At 38.8% G+C, this 18,911-nt stretch overlaps 1 protein-coding gene across 1 annotated transcript in view; it reads left to right on the forward strand.

Annotated features, from left to right (window-relative positions):
- Positions 1-3,814: 3,814 nt before the first annotated feature.
- The window catches only part of LOC134636455 (androgen receptor-like), a 31,163-nt gene continuing 16,066 nt past the window's right edge, over positions 3,815-18,911 (forward strand). Inside the window, exons 1-3 of the mRNA XM_063486439.1 lie at positions 3,815-4,977; positions 12,554-12,705; positions 12,876-12,992. Of these exons, the coding sequence (XP_063342509.1) occupies positions 3,815-4,977; positions 12,554-12,705; positions 12,876-12,992 (1,432 nt within the window). The remainder of the gene's footprint in view (positions 4,978-12,553; positions 12,706-12,875; positions 12,993-18,911) is intronic.

Here is an 18,911-nt window from a genome sequence, read left to right on the forward strand (position 1 = left end):
TTTTCAGCTTCACTCAGATTGTTTTGGTCAACAATTACTTAAAAATATCTGCTTTGATAAGGTCTGGACTGAGCTATATACAGTAGCCTCAGCAAAGTTTGACATGCTAAATGAAATGTTCCAAAATCTGTTAAAATAATATGAAACAGTAGACATGAAAAAGACTATTTCATTCATAAACAAAGAGCAGTTGAAAAGAGAATTCCATGGAGTTTTATATTTCCAGATAAGTGAGGGATTTGCAGGAGATCGGTTTCGTAACAAGAATGGTCTAAACGAGGGGAAAGCAGAAAAATGCTGCATGAGTTTCTGTAATGCACTTCAAAGGTATCTTTTGTTTCTGGTTCAAACATCAGATTCCCCAGTTTGTATGGCAGCTTTTCTGTTACTGTCTGAATTAGTATCCTTTAAAGGCATTCTAAAAATCACAATCACCTTTCTATTATCCTGGGAGTAGTAAATGAGCAAACAATGGGGAGATTTTAAAAACACAGTGAGACGAGGCAGAGATAACCTGAATCGCATCACTGTGACATCGTCTGGGTTATTTTCTGTGTCTGTGTGAAAAGAGTGGAAAATGTTCATTCCCTCCAAGAAGCAAAGCAAACCTGCCTGTTAGCTCTGAGTGCATAATTGGCTTTAGTGTCAGTGATCTGGTTAGAGCCATGGATTTTATGGAGGCGAAGACAGTTTTGCACTGAAACTACTAAAATAAATATGCGCTTTAGGGTCAGACAGCTCATACTGTTAATAGGAGTTCAATGCTGTTTAATGACTATAGCTAACATTTGTTGGGCTCAGTGTTTGGCACACATTTAGTGCTTTAGTTTGAGAATCAGTGACAGCTGAAAGGCGAACACGCTGATGGCTTTGAGTGGAAAATGTATCCAACCGGTGTGCTTAGAATAATTATATGGAAAAAAGAAGCTGACAGTGAGTTTTTCAGGAGTAAAGCTTCGTCGCTGAAATCATATTTGATCGGACTTATTGCATTAAAAACACCCTGCGTATATCCATTGCTGGATATATCTGGAGAAAAGTGGACCATTTCCAGGCTTATGATTCAAAGATGTGAACTGTGCCATTGCTCTTAGCTGGTGCCACATACAATCAGTATTTTAAAAGTGATGCTTTTACAATTACTGTATAGATGTGAGGGATTTTACAAGTTTCCAAAATATTTTAAAAAGCCTATTTTCTATTAAAATACTGAAAATATTTATATATATGCCCCATGGCCACTGTGCAATGGTTTTTTTTTTTTCTTCAGCTGCCTGGGCGTAAGGACTCCTTGAGTTCATGGAAATAATACTTGCCAGACTCAACTGGGCTTAGCTTGTCCATTCTTATAAGGGCCTTTGAGGGTTTAAGTTACATTTGGAGGTCCAAACTTTACAAATCATGTGGTGCTTAAATTGAGGATTTAAAATGCCTCAAAACAATGAGTTAAATAGAAGAGAAATAAGCAACAATACCTTGGTTTACACTTGTTTTAGTGTACCATCAAACAGACAGCATTCCTGTGTGCACTTCTGACCAAAAGAGCTTACTTGTATTATTTTGGCGTTGGGCTTACCTTCTTTGGTTACACATGGGATGTAGCAGCAGTTCTTTCAAAAAGACAGTTATAAAGAAACAAATGAGACATAAATTGCTATTTATTTTGTTAAAAGTTAATGCCTGAATTATCTACCCAATGTATAGGTCTTAATGATTAGTTAGTTAGTTAGTTTTTTAAAAAAAAGGAACAAATAAATAAGTTTTGATGACTATCATTATAAGTCACAAGACAAAAGACAGCAAGATCCATGCTGATGAATCATACATAATAAGTGGTTTATGATTTTCAACCATTTTCTTCCTGAGTAGTTCCTGGTTACCTCAGAACAGTCCGGTACAGGAAAGAGTTCCTCATTTATTAATAAATACTTCAAAATTAGTTACTGTTTTCAGGCATCCCAAGCTGTCTTACAGGCTTGCTATTAAGCAATTCATTACTTCATCTTCGTGATTACGTGACTTATATGTTCCCTCAAAGTGAAGAGGGGGATCATAATACTGAGCGCTCAATCGCAGCTTGTGCACTGTAGTAACTAGTAATTTTGTGCGCCTCACTATGAAGTGTTACTGACGTCTATATTAAACATGCAGAACTGCTGCTGTTGTCTTTTCCATCTTATTGGGATTAAGTGCTTTTCAGTTTTTGGAAAATGAACTCACAAGCATGGCACACAATCTATGAAGTAATGTGATTGCCCATTTTGGAGGAGCAGGTTTTGCACCTGTGTCCATCATGTACTTTCTCATTTAACACTTTAGTTTGAGTCACAGTAAGACCATTGGGCTCTGAATCAGCTTTGCTCTGAATTTCACTGGATCCTCTGTTACCATGTTTCTACATTATGGCTTACACGCTGTAATTTTAAGGTAACAGGAGCTGCAGCTCTGTTCAGTTTTCTCAGCTTCACGTTTAGATGTGTGTGGCTCACAGACCACAGAACGCACACAGCCACAAGACTTTGTCTCAAATTCATGTCAAGAACCAGACATTTTCAAAGACACAAAACATGTCAGGGTAAATTTTATGTTGTGGGGAATTATTCTCATTTTTTAAATGATATGATCTATAAGAAGAATACTAAATCTGAAGAAAAGTTAGGAGGGCAGTCATACTGCAATTGCACAAATCTTTTGGAGAACTTTGCCCGATATGATTTTACATATTGAACCTTGATAGATTCAAGTACCAGAGAAGCTCCAGACTTCCAGTGATAACTTAAAGACATGCATCATTTGCAAAATAATGAGTATTTACTACACTATTACACTGAAGACATTTTGTGCATTCTATTTTGAATTTCTGGTGACTTTTGTCAATTTATGCTGGAAAAAACATAGTTTATTAGGATGGGTTGGGTTTGTGTGTCTTTCCTTCTGAAATCCAGCCCTGTGCAAAGCAAACGTCAAAGTGAAGTTAAAAAAAAGTGAAAAAGTAAAAAATAAATAGCACTTTGTTAGTTTCTTTTACTCTGTAAGCCACTAAAAAGAGTGCAAGTCTGGATCTGAAGACAGGCCTCTGAGCGAGCTAAATAGTACCAGATCCAGCTTGTAAATCATCTTAAACAATTTGAAGTGGTTTTACAAATCCATAAACTGGACTTATATCTGCACCTGATGTTTGGAGAGCGTTTATTGGAAAGATTAATCATGACGCAAACCTTACCTATCAAAAAGGCTGAGGTCTTTTTTAATCCGACAAGACATAAAAAGAAAATAGGTTTGTACCCTGTGGAAATTTACTAAAAAAAAAAAAAAGAAGAAGAAGAAAAAGAGAGAAAGAAAGAAAAAAGAAAAAGCTGTGGTGGGCCCATAAAAATGTGATGGGCTGCACACATGCAAGTCTGATCTAAAACAACCAGAGGCAGAAAGGCTAACATTACATAACGGAACGTTTGTTTTGTGTGAAGTCTTCTTAACATGCCTTTTGGGGTAATGACAAATAGAAGTTTATTATTGAAGTACACATATTAAATCATTTGGCGCCTTAGTTTTATTGTAACCCATTGGAGGGGAAAGTGCCATGTTTGACGGACACAGAGTCCTTCCCTGAATTCCCTTTAATCAACTACAAGTCGAGCGCCTGACTCTGAACATCTCAGTTTAGGAGGAGTTTGTGACTCCTGCGGCTCACCTAGGACCTTTTACCAAAACGCTTTTCACAACGTGCGAGTTGGGCTGTTGTGCTGCTGAGAACTGCGAAGACTTTTTGACGTGCAAAGTCCAGTATCCTGGCAAAGCAAACACTTTCTGGGACATGAGCCAAACGAGCAGACAGTTATTTTGTGCCAAAATCTGGCCAGAGGATAGGAAATCATACACAGGCGACGTCGTGACCGCTGCCAGTATGGCGCAAAAAACTGAAGAAAGTCGCGTCTATTTCACCAAAACCCCGGCTGGAAGCAGTGTCGGGAGTTTGGCAGAATCCGAGAATGCAAACCTGTACGGATCCGGAAACATTATTCCGCTAGCCTGTGACATGGAGAAACGCTGCTGCCAGACAGCTGCTGCTCCTCAGGAGGAGTTAAGCGCTGAGTGCCGAGTGGGCGACATTCGCTCCTTTTCTGCCTGCGCCACAATCTCAGAAACAGCCAGGGAGCTCTGCAAAGCTGTGTCCGTGTCTCTGGGTCTGACCATGGAGTCCGGTGACACGAGCGAGGCGCACGTTTCTCTCCCCCCGTGTGCCGCAAATGACCAAATGAGCGCAGAGTATTTATTCGGGGTGGAAGCCGTGCCTGCGAACTGTCCCGGAGCCCCGGCTTCTCTCTCCGAGTACAGGTGTCCCGAGCGAGATGAGCGCCCGCCACACGACCACAAGCAACAGGTGAAAATGTTCAAAAGTTCAGAGCCCGCGGCAGCTTTTCATCACCTCACTTCCACGGCGACATCTGTGAACGCGCAAAACTTCAAGCTGTGCGAGGCTGATGACATAACTCCGAAAGAGATAGATCACCTGGACATAGCTTGCGCTGCCTCTTGCCCTTACGCCCCAGCTGCGCCCGAGCCTTTGGCACAGTTCGAACCCGCGGCTACACAGAGGCCGTGCGGAGCTTACAACCCCGTGGAGGAAGAGGGAGACGTCGGAGATGCCGGGGAGAATAGGTCCTTGGGGTTTCAGGCAGAACGGTACGGCGTCAAAGTCAAATCTGAGGGAAGTACATCTGCAGGGGCGTTGTGGGTCAGCAGGCCTAATTACAGCTTCGGCGACAAGTACAACTTGCAGTTTTGGGGGTCGAGGCAGTGCATGAACGTGCAGAGCTCGGGAGCAAACTCCCCGTTTATATGCAATCCATATGACGGGACCGTAATGCGCCGTGAACAGTGGTACCCTGGCGGGATGCTGAGGACGCCTTATCCCAACTCCAGCTACATGAAGGGTGAAGTCGGCGAATGGCTGGATGTCACTTACAACGACACCAGGTGAGCTTTAGTTGGCTGGTAATAGTAATTTTACGTGATTACAATATAAATATGTGTTTCATATCAATTCGTATAACCAAAGGTTGAAAGGTTCTAGGTGTAATTGCGAGCCAAAAGGTCTACTTTATATATATATTTAAACTCAGCACCACAGGTTGACCCTCTGTCCCTTAGGGGGCTTGAGGGTCTGTCTCTGACAGGATTAGATCACCAATCCAGACTGACAAACAGCAAAAGGCAACTGATACTACACCACATATCAATTTCTTTACTCCTTGCAGACAGCTGTGTGTGGTGTGTGTGTGTGTGTGTGTGTGTGCGTGTGTATTTCTTTTTTCTTTGTTGTTGTTGTTGTTCTTTTATTGATGCAGGAAACATTTACCCCACACTTGTTTTTTCCGGTTCCAAGCCAAAGTGGCAAACTGAACAGACTGTTTAAAAAAAATTCCCTGCTGAGAAAATGTGTAGGCAGAAGTTTCAGGCTCCAATCTAGAAATACACCTGCTTCACATATTTGGCAATTTTACAGTAACCCAGAGCTGCTGATTTTATACACTGTGTGAAAGTCTTTTTTTTTTTTTTTTTTTTTTTAAAAAGACAATAATTGAAGTATGCCAAACTGATTATAGCTACAGCAAAACTAAAAAAGGACATCAAAGCGATATATGGAAACATTTTACCAACCTTTTCCCTCCAAACATTTGTAATGAATAAAGTGTGATTCTATTCTTAATAAAAAAAAAAAATTCTGAATAAAGTGAATGAGAGGAAAAATCAATGAGATGTATTCAGATTATAGTGGATGTATTCATTTCATAAAGTCAGATGAGGACAGAGAATAAACTTGGAGAAGGGGTGGGGGGCACTGCTTGACTTTTTCTTCAAGTTTGTTTGTTCTTTGACTATTGTAAATGTTAGTGCCCATGATTTTGAATGCTGACAAAAAAGATGAGGCGGTTTATAGACAAACATTTGTATTACCCGACAGTGACCTTGGTAGCTGCCATCTGCGTACCTGAAAATAAGATTTCGTTTAACTTAATTTACCTGTGCCACTGGGTGATGTTTTTGTGTTGTTTCACATCAGTTTGGATCTGGCTAAACATTCAAAGTTAGTGTGATAAAGAGCTGCAGACAGTCTTGTTGAAGATTTCTATGTTTCTGTGGCACAAAAGTGGGAATAATTAACAACACAAGTTAACAAAAAAACCCAAGCCACACGCACAGTTGGTGCTTTCCTAGTTTCAAATGTTTCTGAGTGCGTTAGGTACTTAAAATGTCTCAATACATTTTAGTTCAGACTATTAAGTGTTAATTTGGCCCCAATGAAAACAAAGTGGGCACGTTAACTGACAGCCATCGTGTGATGTGCATGCCACACAGAGGTGTTGTCTGCTGGTGTTGTGCAGAGCTTTCTCAAATTCACCTGGGTGAATGATTGTTAGTGCAGTCACAAATGGGACACTGTTTCCTTTGGCTGTTAGTGTTCAGTACCGCATAGCTGTCTACATAGTGTAAAGTGAATTTCTGTACGAAGCTGCTGAAAGGAGGTGTAGCAGTTTGGTCTACCTAATCTACTGAGCAGTCAACCCAGGAAGGTCATTTTTGAAACCATGTTACATTTACCTATATTTTTTTAAATCTATAAAAACATTTCCCAGAATTAACTTGTCAGTCTACTTCTTTAACTTTTCATACTTTCACCAAGGAACTGATCCCTGTGTGTAGAGAAGGATAATGGAAAGTTTTGTGGATTTTTTTCACTTAGACATTACTGGGTTTTACTTGTGTTCCACTTTCTCACTTCTAATGATTACATTGTGTCGTATTATTGTGAAACATGGCTAACAAACCTAGAGTAGCAAGACTGACTGCTGAAGAAGCCTTGAGGCAGATACTTAATGCACAGTGAAAACAGTTCAGTTGATGTTGATGGGTTAGCTCAGGTTTAAAACAATAATTTACAATACTAGAACATGTGTCGTAGATGGATCAAATGTAGGAGTGTTCTTTGTGGGGAAATGATTGTGTTGTATTTTTGATAAACACATTAAAAAAGGAATTCCTGTATAAAATGGAATAAAATGGGGTCATAGATGACCTCACTCGCTCTTTCTAGGCACTAAAACAGCTTGATTGCTCAAGGTTTAAACTGAAAAGACTCCCAGCTCTTGCATGCTTTACCTTCTGGCAGAAGATATGTATTATTTTAGTTTTATGGTAATTTGCCTTGACTGAATGTTTACCTGTAGCGGAGGCAGCGTGGAGTGGTGGGAAGGTTATTCTCTAAATGTAATTGGTTACAGATTATTACTTACCATTTAAAAATGTAGCAAGGGTTTGCTTCATGAAAGCAGTGTCATCATTTGCTTTTTGATTACTTTTTACATAAATGATTTAGACTGAAACATCTTCTACAGGGTTTCCTCAGGTTTGATAGCCAGCATTTCACTGTTCATTGTATTTCACTGCTGGTAAACCGGCTTTATTCTGTACAGGGATGTTAGAGCCTTTTATGATTTCAGAAAGGAAATATTGTTGAATTGTAGCACTGAAAGGCATTCTTGGCCACTGGCCTTGTTGAGGTCAGCTCGTTGCAGGCATGGCAGACTCAGGATGTTTAAAGCAATGCACACTGTTTGATTGGCAGGTCTGAAATTGTGTAAAATCAAGCAGCAGAGTGAATCAGAACAACAAAAAGAAAGTACATGGCTGTTAGGACATGAATGTCAGATCTGGAAATTGCAGAATTGGGTATAGCTTCTCTTTTGATTTATCACCATAGTCAATTTTGTCTTTATATCACCGTGGTCTTAATTGATAGTTTCTACTTTAGGTTGTGACTACCACACGTGCGCGCGCGCACACACACACACACACACACACACACACACACACACATGTCTGGTTTGCTATCCTCGTGGGGACATCCCATTGACACAATGCTTTCCCTAGCCCCTTACCCTAACCCTAACCATTAAAAATGAATGCCTAACCCTAACCCTTACCCTAAACCTAACCATAACCTAATTGTAGCCCTGACAGTAAAACCGCATTTTGAGTGTGAAAATTGCTTTCAACCCCGAGGGGACCTGGATTTTGGTCCCCACGGTGCAGAAAGTCCCCACCAGGATAGTAAAAGTCAGATTTTGGTCCCCACCAGGATAGTACGAACCCGTACACACACACACACACACACACACACACACACACACACACACACACCTTCACCTAGTCTCCCTTATGTGCAATATTACCAAGTGCAATTTTTCTTATGCAACATAGTATTTTATTCTATTTTGTATAGTATGTTATTCTATTTTATCTTATTCTATTCTATTGTTTTTTTCTTAATTTTTGATGGTCTTAACTTTGTACTGTCCGCTGTCTGCCGTGACCAAACAAATTTCCCACGTGTGAGACTAAAAAAGGTTTATGTTATCTTATCATGACAAATCACTGTGAGATGTGGCACTTATGTTTGGTGTAAGAAAAAAACAAGATGGCAGCAGTAAAAATGTTCAGCATGAGGCTTTAAAAATGGACATCCACAAACCGATTTACGTTTCCTAATCCTATTTTTGTATATAATCTATAGCACTGTCAAACGAATGGAGCTTGTCTAGATGTAAAGAGAGAGCCCTAAGGTGCAAACCTTCTTACACTTGATGCCACTGACGTCTGAGGTTATTGACCGGCGTTTTATGGGGAAGATTCCAAAAGTAGGCATTCCTGCATGGTGGCAAGATGCAAAGCAAGAATCTGATCACAATGTAGATAGCAAGTGAGAGTAACACAAAACAGAAAATTAGAAAGTGAAAGCAGCTGATCTGTGACAGATCAGTATGTCCTCACACTAGGTTCAGAGAGGTTATGTGGTTTATAGTTTAGACCATGGTGGGTCAATAGGACACTGAGTGAGCGAGACATTGCTTAATGTCTGAAGCCCTTTCAAAACCCTGCTTATACAGTTTTCCAAGTCAAGCTTGTCTTGTCTTTTTTATCTATCTATACACAACATAAACACGATTCAAGACTTAAGGTGCAGGATGTTTTGTACAAACTGCACCACTACAAAGACTGGGAGATGTTTGAGGAGCAATGAATGGAACACTTTTGGATATTAAAAAAATACAAAAGTAGGAAAGAAAAGTTGAAATAAATAAATAACATAGCCAGTTGTAAACACATTCAGCCTTTGTTTAGCAACCAAAGCAATGATCTGCTGTTCATTTGCAAAAAGCTGATCTCTGCTGAACTCTTTTTCCTGTCACCACATTGCTAAAATCTCTCTTATGCCTTGAGCGAGAGCCTGCTGCTTGGTTTTAGATTTGGTTTTAACAGAAAGATTTTGTGCCTTGCTATCATTTAGTTTGGAAAAAATGCATTGCAATGGTTATGTGTATATGTCGCAGTTACACCTGCTGTGAGCATGAGGAACATCTGTGTGGTTTTACTGCAAAGCAGAGCTGAGAAAACTCAGGCATGCTTTTACCCATTTGGACCTCGTGGCAGTGAGTTGCACAGCTGGATGGAGTTATTTAGCCAGGCAATTATGTAAAGTTGTAGTTTTGATTAAATTCTGGGACTACGCCTGATGGAAAGTCAAGACATTTTACCTATCATGAGAAAAAAAATAATTTTAACAAAATGCTTTAATTTTTCACTTTGTAATTTAAAAGCAGTTAAATACAGTTTAATATTACCATGTGATATTTCTTGTTTACTGCACTTTGTTGTTAATCCTTCCAGAGTTCCAGTTTTAGACAAAGAGATTATTTATTGAAACTTTCACAGCATTAAAAACTGCATTTTCAGCCCTGTGAATGCTGCAGACCTCAATGATTCGCAGCAGTTAAGTTTTCGGAAACAAACCCCCGGGGATATATATGGGATCGGAAGTGTGACGACGGCGGCAGTCTTGTAGCTGTGTGAAGGATTCTGGTTAAAATCTTAATAGGAGTAGCTTTGAGCAACAATGGCAGAGGTCATCTAGAAAAATAACTCGTGATTGGTTGATACCCTGTGACATCAATTGTACAGAAAGGTAGTGCAGAAAAATAGCAACCAGCCAAGCTCTGAAGAATTTTACAAGACTGGTAACAAAGAGCAGGAAATGGACACAGAATGTTTCTGTTTCATCTGCGTGTGCAGTCAACCAAGTATCCAGAGTGGCAGCACAAATGGCAGCGAGAGGCTTGCGTAGTAGAGTAACTCAGTAAAGAAACCTCCTCGGTGATTATTATTATTATAGAGTACTTAAAGTAAATGTGATCTATGTCAAATCAGGCCATAATACTTCATGCTCGACTAGCGTGTCTTGCATGTGAAGGATGAGCCATGACCACATAAATGAATGAAAACAGATGTTTACCAATCTATTTAGTTCCATCCCACAACACTGTATACAAAAACAAGCTGAACTGACTATAACCAAATAGCAACCATCTTAAACATTTTACTCGACTGTGTCTGATCAAGCATGGAGGTGGCCGTTGCAGGACAATTTTTGCTAATTATTGCAACAGAAAAAGTCTAATTTAACCTGTGAAAGTTATCTATTCGTACTTTTACATTGTAGCAAAATACTACCTTGAGGTATATGCTTCAAGGTAAAGAGTAAACCTGAATAATATCTGTTCATTTTGAAAATATTTAAATGGTCACTATACCAATTATATTCAAATGTAATTATTCAGAAGATGACATCAGTGTGTTTAAAACGTCAAATGCTGAAGGCTAAGTGTGTATATTCTTAAACTCTGAGGTTCGTTTTTTGTATTTTAAAATTGCAATAAAGGTCAAATAAGACCATACGGCATGCAGTTAGACACACATAAATGCCACACTCTGCTGTGGTGTGTGAGTGAGCATACGACTGACAACAACAATAACCCCATGTGATGTAAAAGTTGATATCAGGCATATTTACATGTATCTATTTTTCATCCTTTTGCTGAATTTTGGTCTGTCTAAAGTAATTATTTTTAATGGGACTACCTGATTAGGTGGAAATGTCTAATAAGTGTTTATAACAATTTCTCTTTGGACTACATCATCTGGCCTGGATGTTAACACGATCCAGATGATTGGCACGATAGTTTAGGAATTTTTCAAACATGAATCTTTTGTCATTAACTGTGCCCTAAAGCACCCGGGGTCCTAAAACCGTATGTAAACACATAAGTTAAAACAAGTGAGCGCCAAACAGGTCAGCACATTTTCAAGGATTCACACAAATCCACAGAGTAACTAACTAGAGTAACTTTATACTAGATAAAAACCGTGCTCCCCATCAGGCTTTATTCAAGAAAAAATAAAGTCAGTCTCCCTGTTAAAAAAAAAAGAAAAGAAACATGCGTATTGCACTTGTTCTACCAATGAACCAATCTTGCTAGCTTCCTGTTTTCAATAAAAGAGTTAAATGTGGTTAGCCCAGATAATTTGCCTATTACAGTGTCTTTAAGTACATCAAAAAGCTGCATCATGAAGTTATTTTCAAAAAAGGAAAGTACCGCATGCCTTAGGATATACACAATTATGTATAATAGGACACCACATTTTGGCTGGCTGGGTTAAGAAAAAATTGTCACCTTCTCTGTTAACACATTATGTGCAAATCTGATCATTTCAAGCTCTCATCTGTCAGTTGGGATTATTAGCGGCCTCTTTTGTTCTGTGCTCCAAGCATTGTCATATTGACATGCATATTTTTCACATTTATCATCAGCAGATTCTGAGCTACAAAAGAATTCTAGGTTGCTCTGTATAATCTCGGCTCTCGTTGCTCAAACTGTCATCTCATTTTAAGCACAACCCAGCCGGACCTACGTGTTAAAGAAATCTAATTAGATTTAGTCTGTTAGTGTTCTGCATTAAATACATGTGAAGCTTTGAACAAAAGGGCCCTTCTTTAAAACACTTAAGTCTACTGTAACAGAGCTCATATAAAAATGAATTCAAATTAGACTTGCTGCATATTATTATAAAGTTGTCAAAGCCCAGATGCATACGTGTCATGCTCGAGTTTTCCCATTCTGATGGAATATTTTATTTATTCTTAAAATCAGTCAGGACACAGTGAGGCTCTTCACTTCATGCTTGTCTCTTTTACACCAAACCTTGATATCTGAGTAGCACGTCACTGAGGCAGCGTTGTGTCTGAGTTGTCTTCAATCTCTCTGTGTTCAAGGTTGCAGCTCACTCAACTCACCCCAGCCCCCCTCCGTACCACGTAGCCACGGTGCTTCAGGCTTTCCCACACTTTCATAAGTCATCACGGCCTGTCCTCTTTTTTATAACTACCTAACTACCTAATTACTAGAGGTTACCATGGGTCTAGGGTATGAGTAAATTAAGTAGCTCACTTAATTTCAAGATTTATTTTACCAAATTGGCTATTAGAGTTAAAAAAAAAAAAAAGAAAGAAAGAAAATTAATAAAATAATGAATAATGTAATATTGTTCTACAGCAAAGTTGTACCAAAGTGACAGAAAATCTGTCTAGCAGGAGGTTGTTGGTTTATGGTTTTATAAATGGCTTGTTTTGGGGGGGGGGGGTTGTGTTTGACTGCAGGTTTGAGTCCAGTAGAGAACACATGTTTCCCATGGAGTTCTTCTTTCCCCCACAGAGGACATGCCTCATCTGCTCGGACGAGGCATCTGGCTGCCATTACGGCGCACTCACCTGTGGCAGCTGCAAGGTTTTCTTCAAAAGGGCTGCCGAAGGTAAAGCTTAAAGCATCCAACTGGGCTGTGAGTTTTATGCCAGTCCACTTGAGATTCTAGCTCTTTATTCTACACATTAACAGTTCCTGAAGAGTTTTGTGTTTGCTCATGGTTGTCTTCAGTTTAAGTGATTTACATTTTTTTACATTGTTTCACGGTTTCTCCTGTAGGCAAGCAGAAATACCTGTGTGCAAGCAAGAATGACTGCACTATTGATAAGCTAAGAAGAAAGAACTGCCCCTCCTGTCGCCTGAAGAAGTGCTTTGAGGCTGGGATGACTCTTGGAGGTGGGATGGATTTTTGCAAAGAAGCAGCTAATACTTGTTGACTTGATGCTATGGTTTATAATGGTTTATAATATATATATATATATATATATATATATATATATATATATATATATATATATATATATATATATATATATATATATATATATATATATATATATATATACACACATGTATATATATATGTATATATATATATAGAGAGAGAGAGAGAGAGAGAGAAAAAGTGAAAGACTGAAAAAAAAGATGAACAAAGCACACTACAAAAAAAGTAAGTCCTGAAAGTGAAACTATTAATGGTTTCCTCAGACCAAGTATTTTATTCTTTCTACACTGCACATCTTATCTGGCTCTCTTCAATTGCAGCATCATCACAATAGGGGATGTTACTGATAATCAAGCCCCTGACTGAGCTGCCATGCAATTTAGACCTCTTCCATTCACTTCTCCTTACTGTCACCAAGACCTGCTCGTCATATTAGGCTGTAAAGATTGACATGTAGTGCACTAATTTTAGTCTTGTGTTCAATTTTCACTCTCTTCCATTTTCTCATTCTGTTAACGGTGAAAATTGTACTGGAAGCACAAAGCTGACATGAGACATGTGAATTAAAGCAGCAGACATGCTGGTAATTTTGCCACCAGTCACTGACAAACCCATGGAGGGAAAATGTGATCTAATGCTGTGATTGTTAGTAAAAAGGGACACCTTTTCTGGTTGTGGCTAAAAAGTTCCTTTCACTTATCTTCTCATCACAGACATGTAATTCATTCTTGGCATCTAACAGGGAAATTTATGGCAATAATTTTGTGGAAGTGGAAGCAGAGAAATTATATGTTTGGTCCTATTATCCCAGAGGGTGTTTTACTTGAAATACTTTAAAGTCCTAAAATGCTTAGAGAATATGATGATTAATGTCTTACCAAATGTCAAATCCACTGGCATCTATATGCCTTAAATAATAAGCCTTCTACTAGATTTGATCTATTTGTTTCACTTCTTGTAGTTTAGAAGGTATGCCCTGTCTACCATTTATTTTAATCATAATTCTTATGAGTTATTCTTATAATTTAAATTCCATATTATTTCTGGAATGTTAATTACATCCACAAACAGATAACAAACAGCTACTTTCACCAAAGCATGATGGGAGTTTTATTTTGAGCAGTCACAGGAAAGCTCACTGCACATCTGCTGTCCCAGTGGAAATACATTTCATAGAGAACATTAAACTGCCTAACATTCTTTAAAAACTTTGCAGTTTCAGAACCCAACCCCTGACTTCTTTGGACAAGAGTATAAGAGATGTGTATCACAATCTGCAAGTCAGAGTTAAACCTTTATAAAATAATGATGCACACAAGCCACTGTTTCTCTCCGGCATTTGTTGAAAAAATAAGGCAGCTCAGTGAATTGGGGCCATTCTGTCAAAGTTCCACTGCTTGATTTTGTAATATTACTTTAGTTTAAAAAAAAATCACAGTCATGAAGTCAGTTTATTCCAGTGGTAAAAGTTATTCATCATCCGGGATGATGTGCAGGTTTTATCCCAAAACAGGTAATGCAAGTTATTTGAATTATAGGGCAGGGCTACCGCAATGCTACAGTAAATATAATAGCGCTTTGAGTGCTCAGTGAGAGTGGAAAAGCGCTATATAAGAACCAGTCAATTTACCATTTACCATGGTGTTTCATAGTTCCCTGTCTGCCTCAAGGTAAGTCATTCGCTTTCTTATCAATTTGTTTTGATTACTGATGCTAGTCTTTCCAAGTCAAATAAAGGCTTCAAAGTACCTGAGGACCTAAATATAAGAGACGGATGTTAAAATTCACGCTGGCTAGTGCTTCACAGTCAGCAAACGAGATAAAACGAGTTAAATCTTCTTCTTCTTCTTCGTTTTTTTTTTTTAAAGTTGAACAATGACAGATTGTTCAAACAAGTGAACATAATTCACTGAAGTACACATTCTCAGAAATAAACAATTTTGCTGGTAAACTCCAAAGAAGGTAAAGCATGGCAGAGCGTAGAACCTACCGTGGTAGGGCAAAACAGTCTTGGAGTCTAGATGCTGCTGATGGTGGAGATGAAGAACTAATATAGTGACTTAGATGGGGTGGAGATGAGTTGGAGCCGGGTTGCAACAAAGAGTCTGAAAGGCAGAGTGACAGAAGAACACAGAGATTTGAAGCATGGACATCCAAAGACTGGTTAGCTTGCAAACGGTGAGCAAGAAAATGAATGGTCAGAGTAATGAAGATAGAATTGACATTGAGAGGGTGGGAAAGCAGAAGAAACAAGAAGAATAGGCAAGCAGCTCAAATGACCAAGAATTCAATCAGGCAATAGAATACAGATTTCATGTCAGAGTTTTGCTTTGCAGCTGTACCATCCATTGGGTCGTATTCCTTTGTTTTGAACACCTAGAATTGGGCTTTGTCCAAAAGCAAGCAGTTCTCATTATTGTAATTCTAGCACAGCACTTCCAGAGTTCAAACTATAACATTAGTATTTCACATCTTTCTGTTTGCCTCAAGGTAGAACGACCTTTTCCCCAGCAATTTACCCTAATTCCTCCTGTCAGATTCCAAAGTCTTCCCAAGCCAGGCAGCTCTGATCCCTTAAGAACTGTCATCCAAAATGGTTGAATTCAAGGTTACGTATATCTGCTATCTGGGCAACTTGGATTAGACAAAGACTTGAGGTTAGAGCAGTCAAGTAGTAACCTGTGAGGTGCTGGTTTGTGTCCCTGTTTGCATGCACTCTGTGATTGATATAAATAAGATAAATTCCAAAGATGTAGGATGTAATTCAAAGCAGAATGCAATTATTTGCAAATCTCATAAATCCATATTTTATTTAAAAAGAACATATCAGATATTTAAACAGATATTTTACTTTTTCATGAAAAATAATAACTCAATTTAATCTCAGCAGTACATCTCAATAAACTTTGGATGGGGGCAATAAAAAGCTGTAACCCCATGTTGCAACTAATTGGGTTAATAGAGAACATGTTAGTAACATGAGCATTTATAAAAAGAATATCTTACAGAGTTTCTTGGGAGTAAAGATGGGCAGAGATTCACCAATCTGCAAAAACATTGCATCTACAAATTGTGGAACAATTTCAGTAAAATGTTCCTCAACATAAAATTGAAGCCTTTGAACATCAAGCACCTATTATACTATAATATCATCACTGAAAGAGTCTAACAATCTGGAGAAATATCTGCTTGCAAGGGACAATGTTGAAAATCAATATTAGGTGCCGTGATCTGAGTAATGTCCTCAGTAATGTCCTGCAAACCCCAAAAGACCTCAGCCTGCCCAGCAGATGAAGCTGACTTTGGCCCCTGTTGCTAAAGTTTGAGTGTTACGTGACCAGTCCAGTTTAGTGTTTTAAGGTGAACACCCAGCAATTTGTTCCTGACCCTGATGTTCAACGGTGTGATGGGAGTTTTCTCTGGAAGTCAACCACCATCTGCTTCATATAACTGGTATTTGAGTTCACACTAGATGACAAAGTCAGTGATGACCTTCCTGTTCTCCAGATCATTCTCCTCAGATACACAACCACTGATGACTTTATCATAAGAGAACTTCTGGAGGTGACATTTAGTGATGTTGTATCTGAAGTCCAATATAAAGAGTTAAAAGGAAGGGAGAGAGCACTGAACCCTGAGGGGCGCCCATGCTGCATACCACCATCTCAGACACACAGTCCTGGAGCTTTGCCTCCTGTAGTTAGTGAGGTAGTTGACTCTCCATGGAGTATCGTCACAGTCAACTCCTGCTCCTTCCATCATCTCCCTCAGCAGTGACAGTTGAATTGGATGAAAGCAGTGGAGAAGTAAAAAAATATGACCCTGGCAGTGCTTTCAGTACTCTCCAAGTGTGACCTGTGCAGGAGATAAAGGAGTGCATTATCCAGCCCAATACCAGGACAGTAAGCAAACTCCAAGGAGTCAGCATGCTCACCCAAGGTCAGAGGTGGCTGAGTTGGGATTCTCATCAGGTGGGATGTTAAGACCACAAATCTGAAATGGTTAGACTTCCTGTTAATTTTCTGGTCTCAATCTTTTTTAGTTCCTTCCTCAGTCAAGGAGGGAGGTGTAAAGTGAGGTGGGGAGAGACAGGGGTGGGAAGTGGTGTGAGAGACTAGACGTGAGAGTAAGATAAGGAATGGAGTGGTCAGGGTGCATGGGATGGTGCATTTGGTGAGAGACAGAAGGTAGTGTCAAGAGGGGCCAGAGCGTCAGACATCGGTGGAGGGTTCTTGGAGGGTAAACTCAATGAAACTGATATAATCTGCTACTCAGTTGGTCAGACTGTCAATGTAATCCACATGTGGACTACATATTACATCCCAGTCTGTGGTTTTGAAGTAGTCCCTCAGCCTCTCACTGGCCTCCTCTGACCAGATCTTCACAAATCAGGTAAGATTTTGTCATGGAAATTATCGCAGGAAAACTTCCAGAAATCACTGTCTGAACTTCAACGTGCATTTTGTTGTTCCATCAACAAATGCAGATTAAAGCTCTATCATGCAATGAAGAAACCATGTGTGAACATAATCCAGAAATGATGTTGTCCTCTCTGGGCCAAGGTTCATTTAAAATGGGCTGAGTTAAAGTGGAAAACCGTTCTGTGGTTAGACTAACCAAAGTTTGAAATTCTTTTTGGAAAACATGGAAACCTCTGAGCTAAAGAGGAGAGGGACACGCCGCATCTCTGACAGTATGGGCATGTTTGAGTGCCTTTGGACTTTGAAGCTTACACATCTGGACAGGCACATTAATGCTGAAAGGTATATACAGGTTTTAGAGCAACATATACTCCTATCCAGACAACTTTTTCAGGCGAGGCTTGGCATATTTCAGCAAGATAATACTAAATAACTTGCTGCAGCTATTAAAATAGCATCATGAAACAAAAATGTGACAGTGAATACCCAGGACTGTTGGCCAGCTAGACTCTTATATCGCACAAAGATGGGACAATGTTCCTCTCCAAAGTCCAGGATCTGGTCTCCAGGCAAATACAGACTGTTGTTGAAACAAGAAGGAATACTACACTGTGGTAAAAACACAGCCATTAACGTGGTACACTTAGTTGGTTTAAAAATGTGATAATTTCCAAGTTCTCATGTGATTAAAATGTGGGTTTTCAGAGATTCTGTTTTCATTTAGATTTTATACATCGTCCCAAACTTTTTTGGTACTGTCTAATAATTAACAAAGATCTTGATTTCACTAATATTAAAAATACCAATTTGTTCCAATTCATATAGCACCTGTACTGTTAAAGAACTGGAGTCATTTAGTCTCTCTAAAACCTCAGAACAACTTTTGTGTGACTGCCAAGATGCTTTTGACAAGTACTGATTTAACTAATCCCTTTATACTGGCAGCAATAGCAAGACAAAAATCATCAATAAGTAAAGTTCATTTACTTATTTAATTTGATTTAATTTACTAAAATGCTATATAATATCTCACCATCTTCTATTCAAAGGAAAAATCCAAGTGCTCATTAGATATAGAACTAATTTTTCTGTTGTTAGCCTGTTTGTTTAGTGCAGTCTTTTCAGAAAAACACACAAAAAACATTTTAAAACAGTAATTAAAATACTTAATGACAGTTGTAAGCAGTTGCAGTTTCTCTCTTGGTGCTTAGCAGCCAATCAGAAAACTCTCAAAATGATTTAACTGAAATAACAGACTTACCAACCAAAACTGGTCAGTAAATAACATGAAAGGGAGGGCATTACAACATGTCTTACCAGGAAGAAGGGACAAAAACAGGCAAAATAAATTGAATAATAATCAAATAGGTTTGAGTCTTAGAGAACAAATGGAAAACAAAAATACAAATCAAATGTTTGATTTATTTCCTTTTACTGAGGCCATAGGTA

Source organism: Pelmatolapia mariae, linkage group LG10_11 (assembly GCF_036321145.2).
Source record: "Pelmatolapia mariae isolate MD_Pm_ZW linkage group LG10_11, Pm_UMD_F_2, whole genome shotgun sequence".
In the NCBI taxonomy this organism is placed as follows: Eukaryota; Metazoa; Chordata; class Actinopteri; order Cichliformes; family Cichlidae; genus Pelmatolapia; species Pelmatolapia mariae.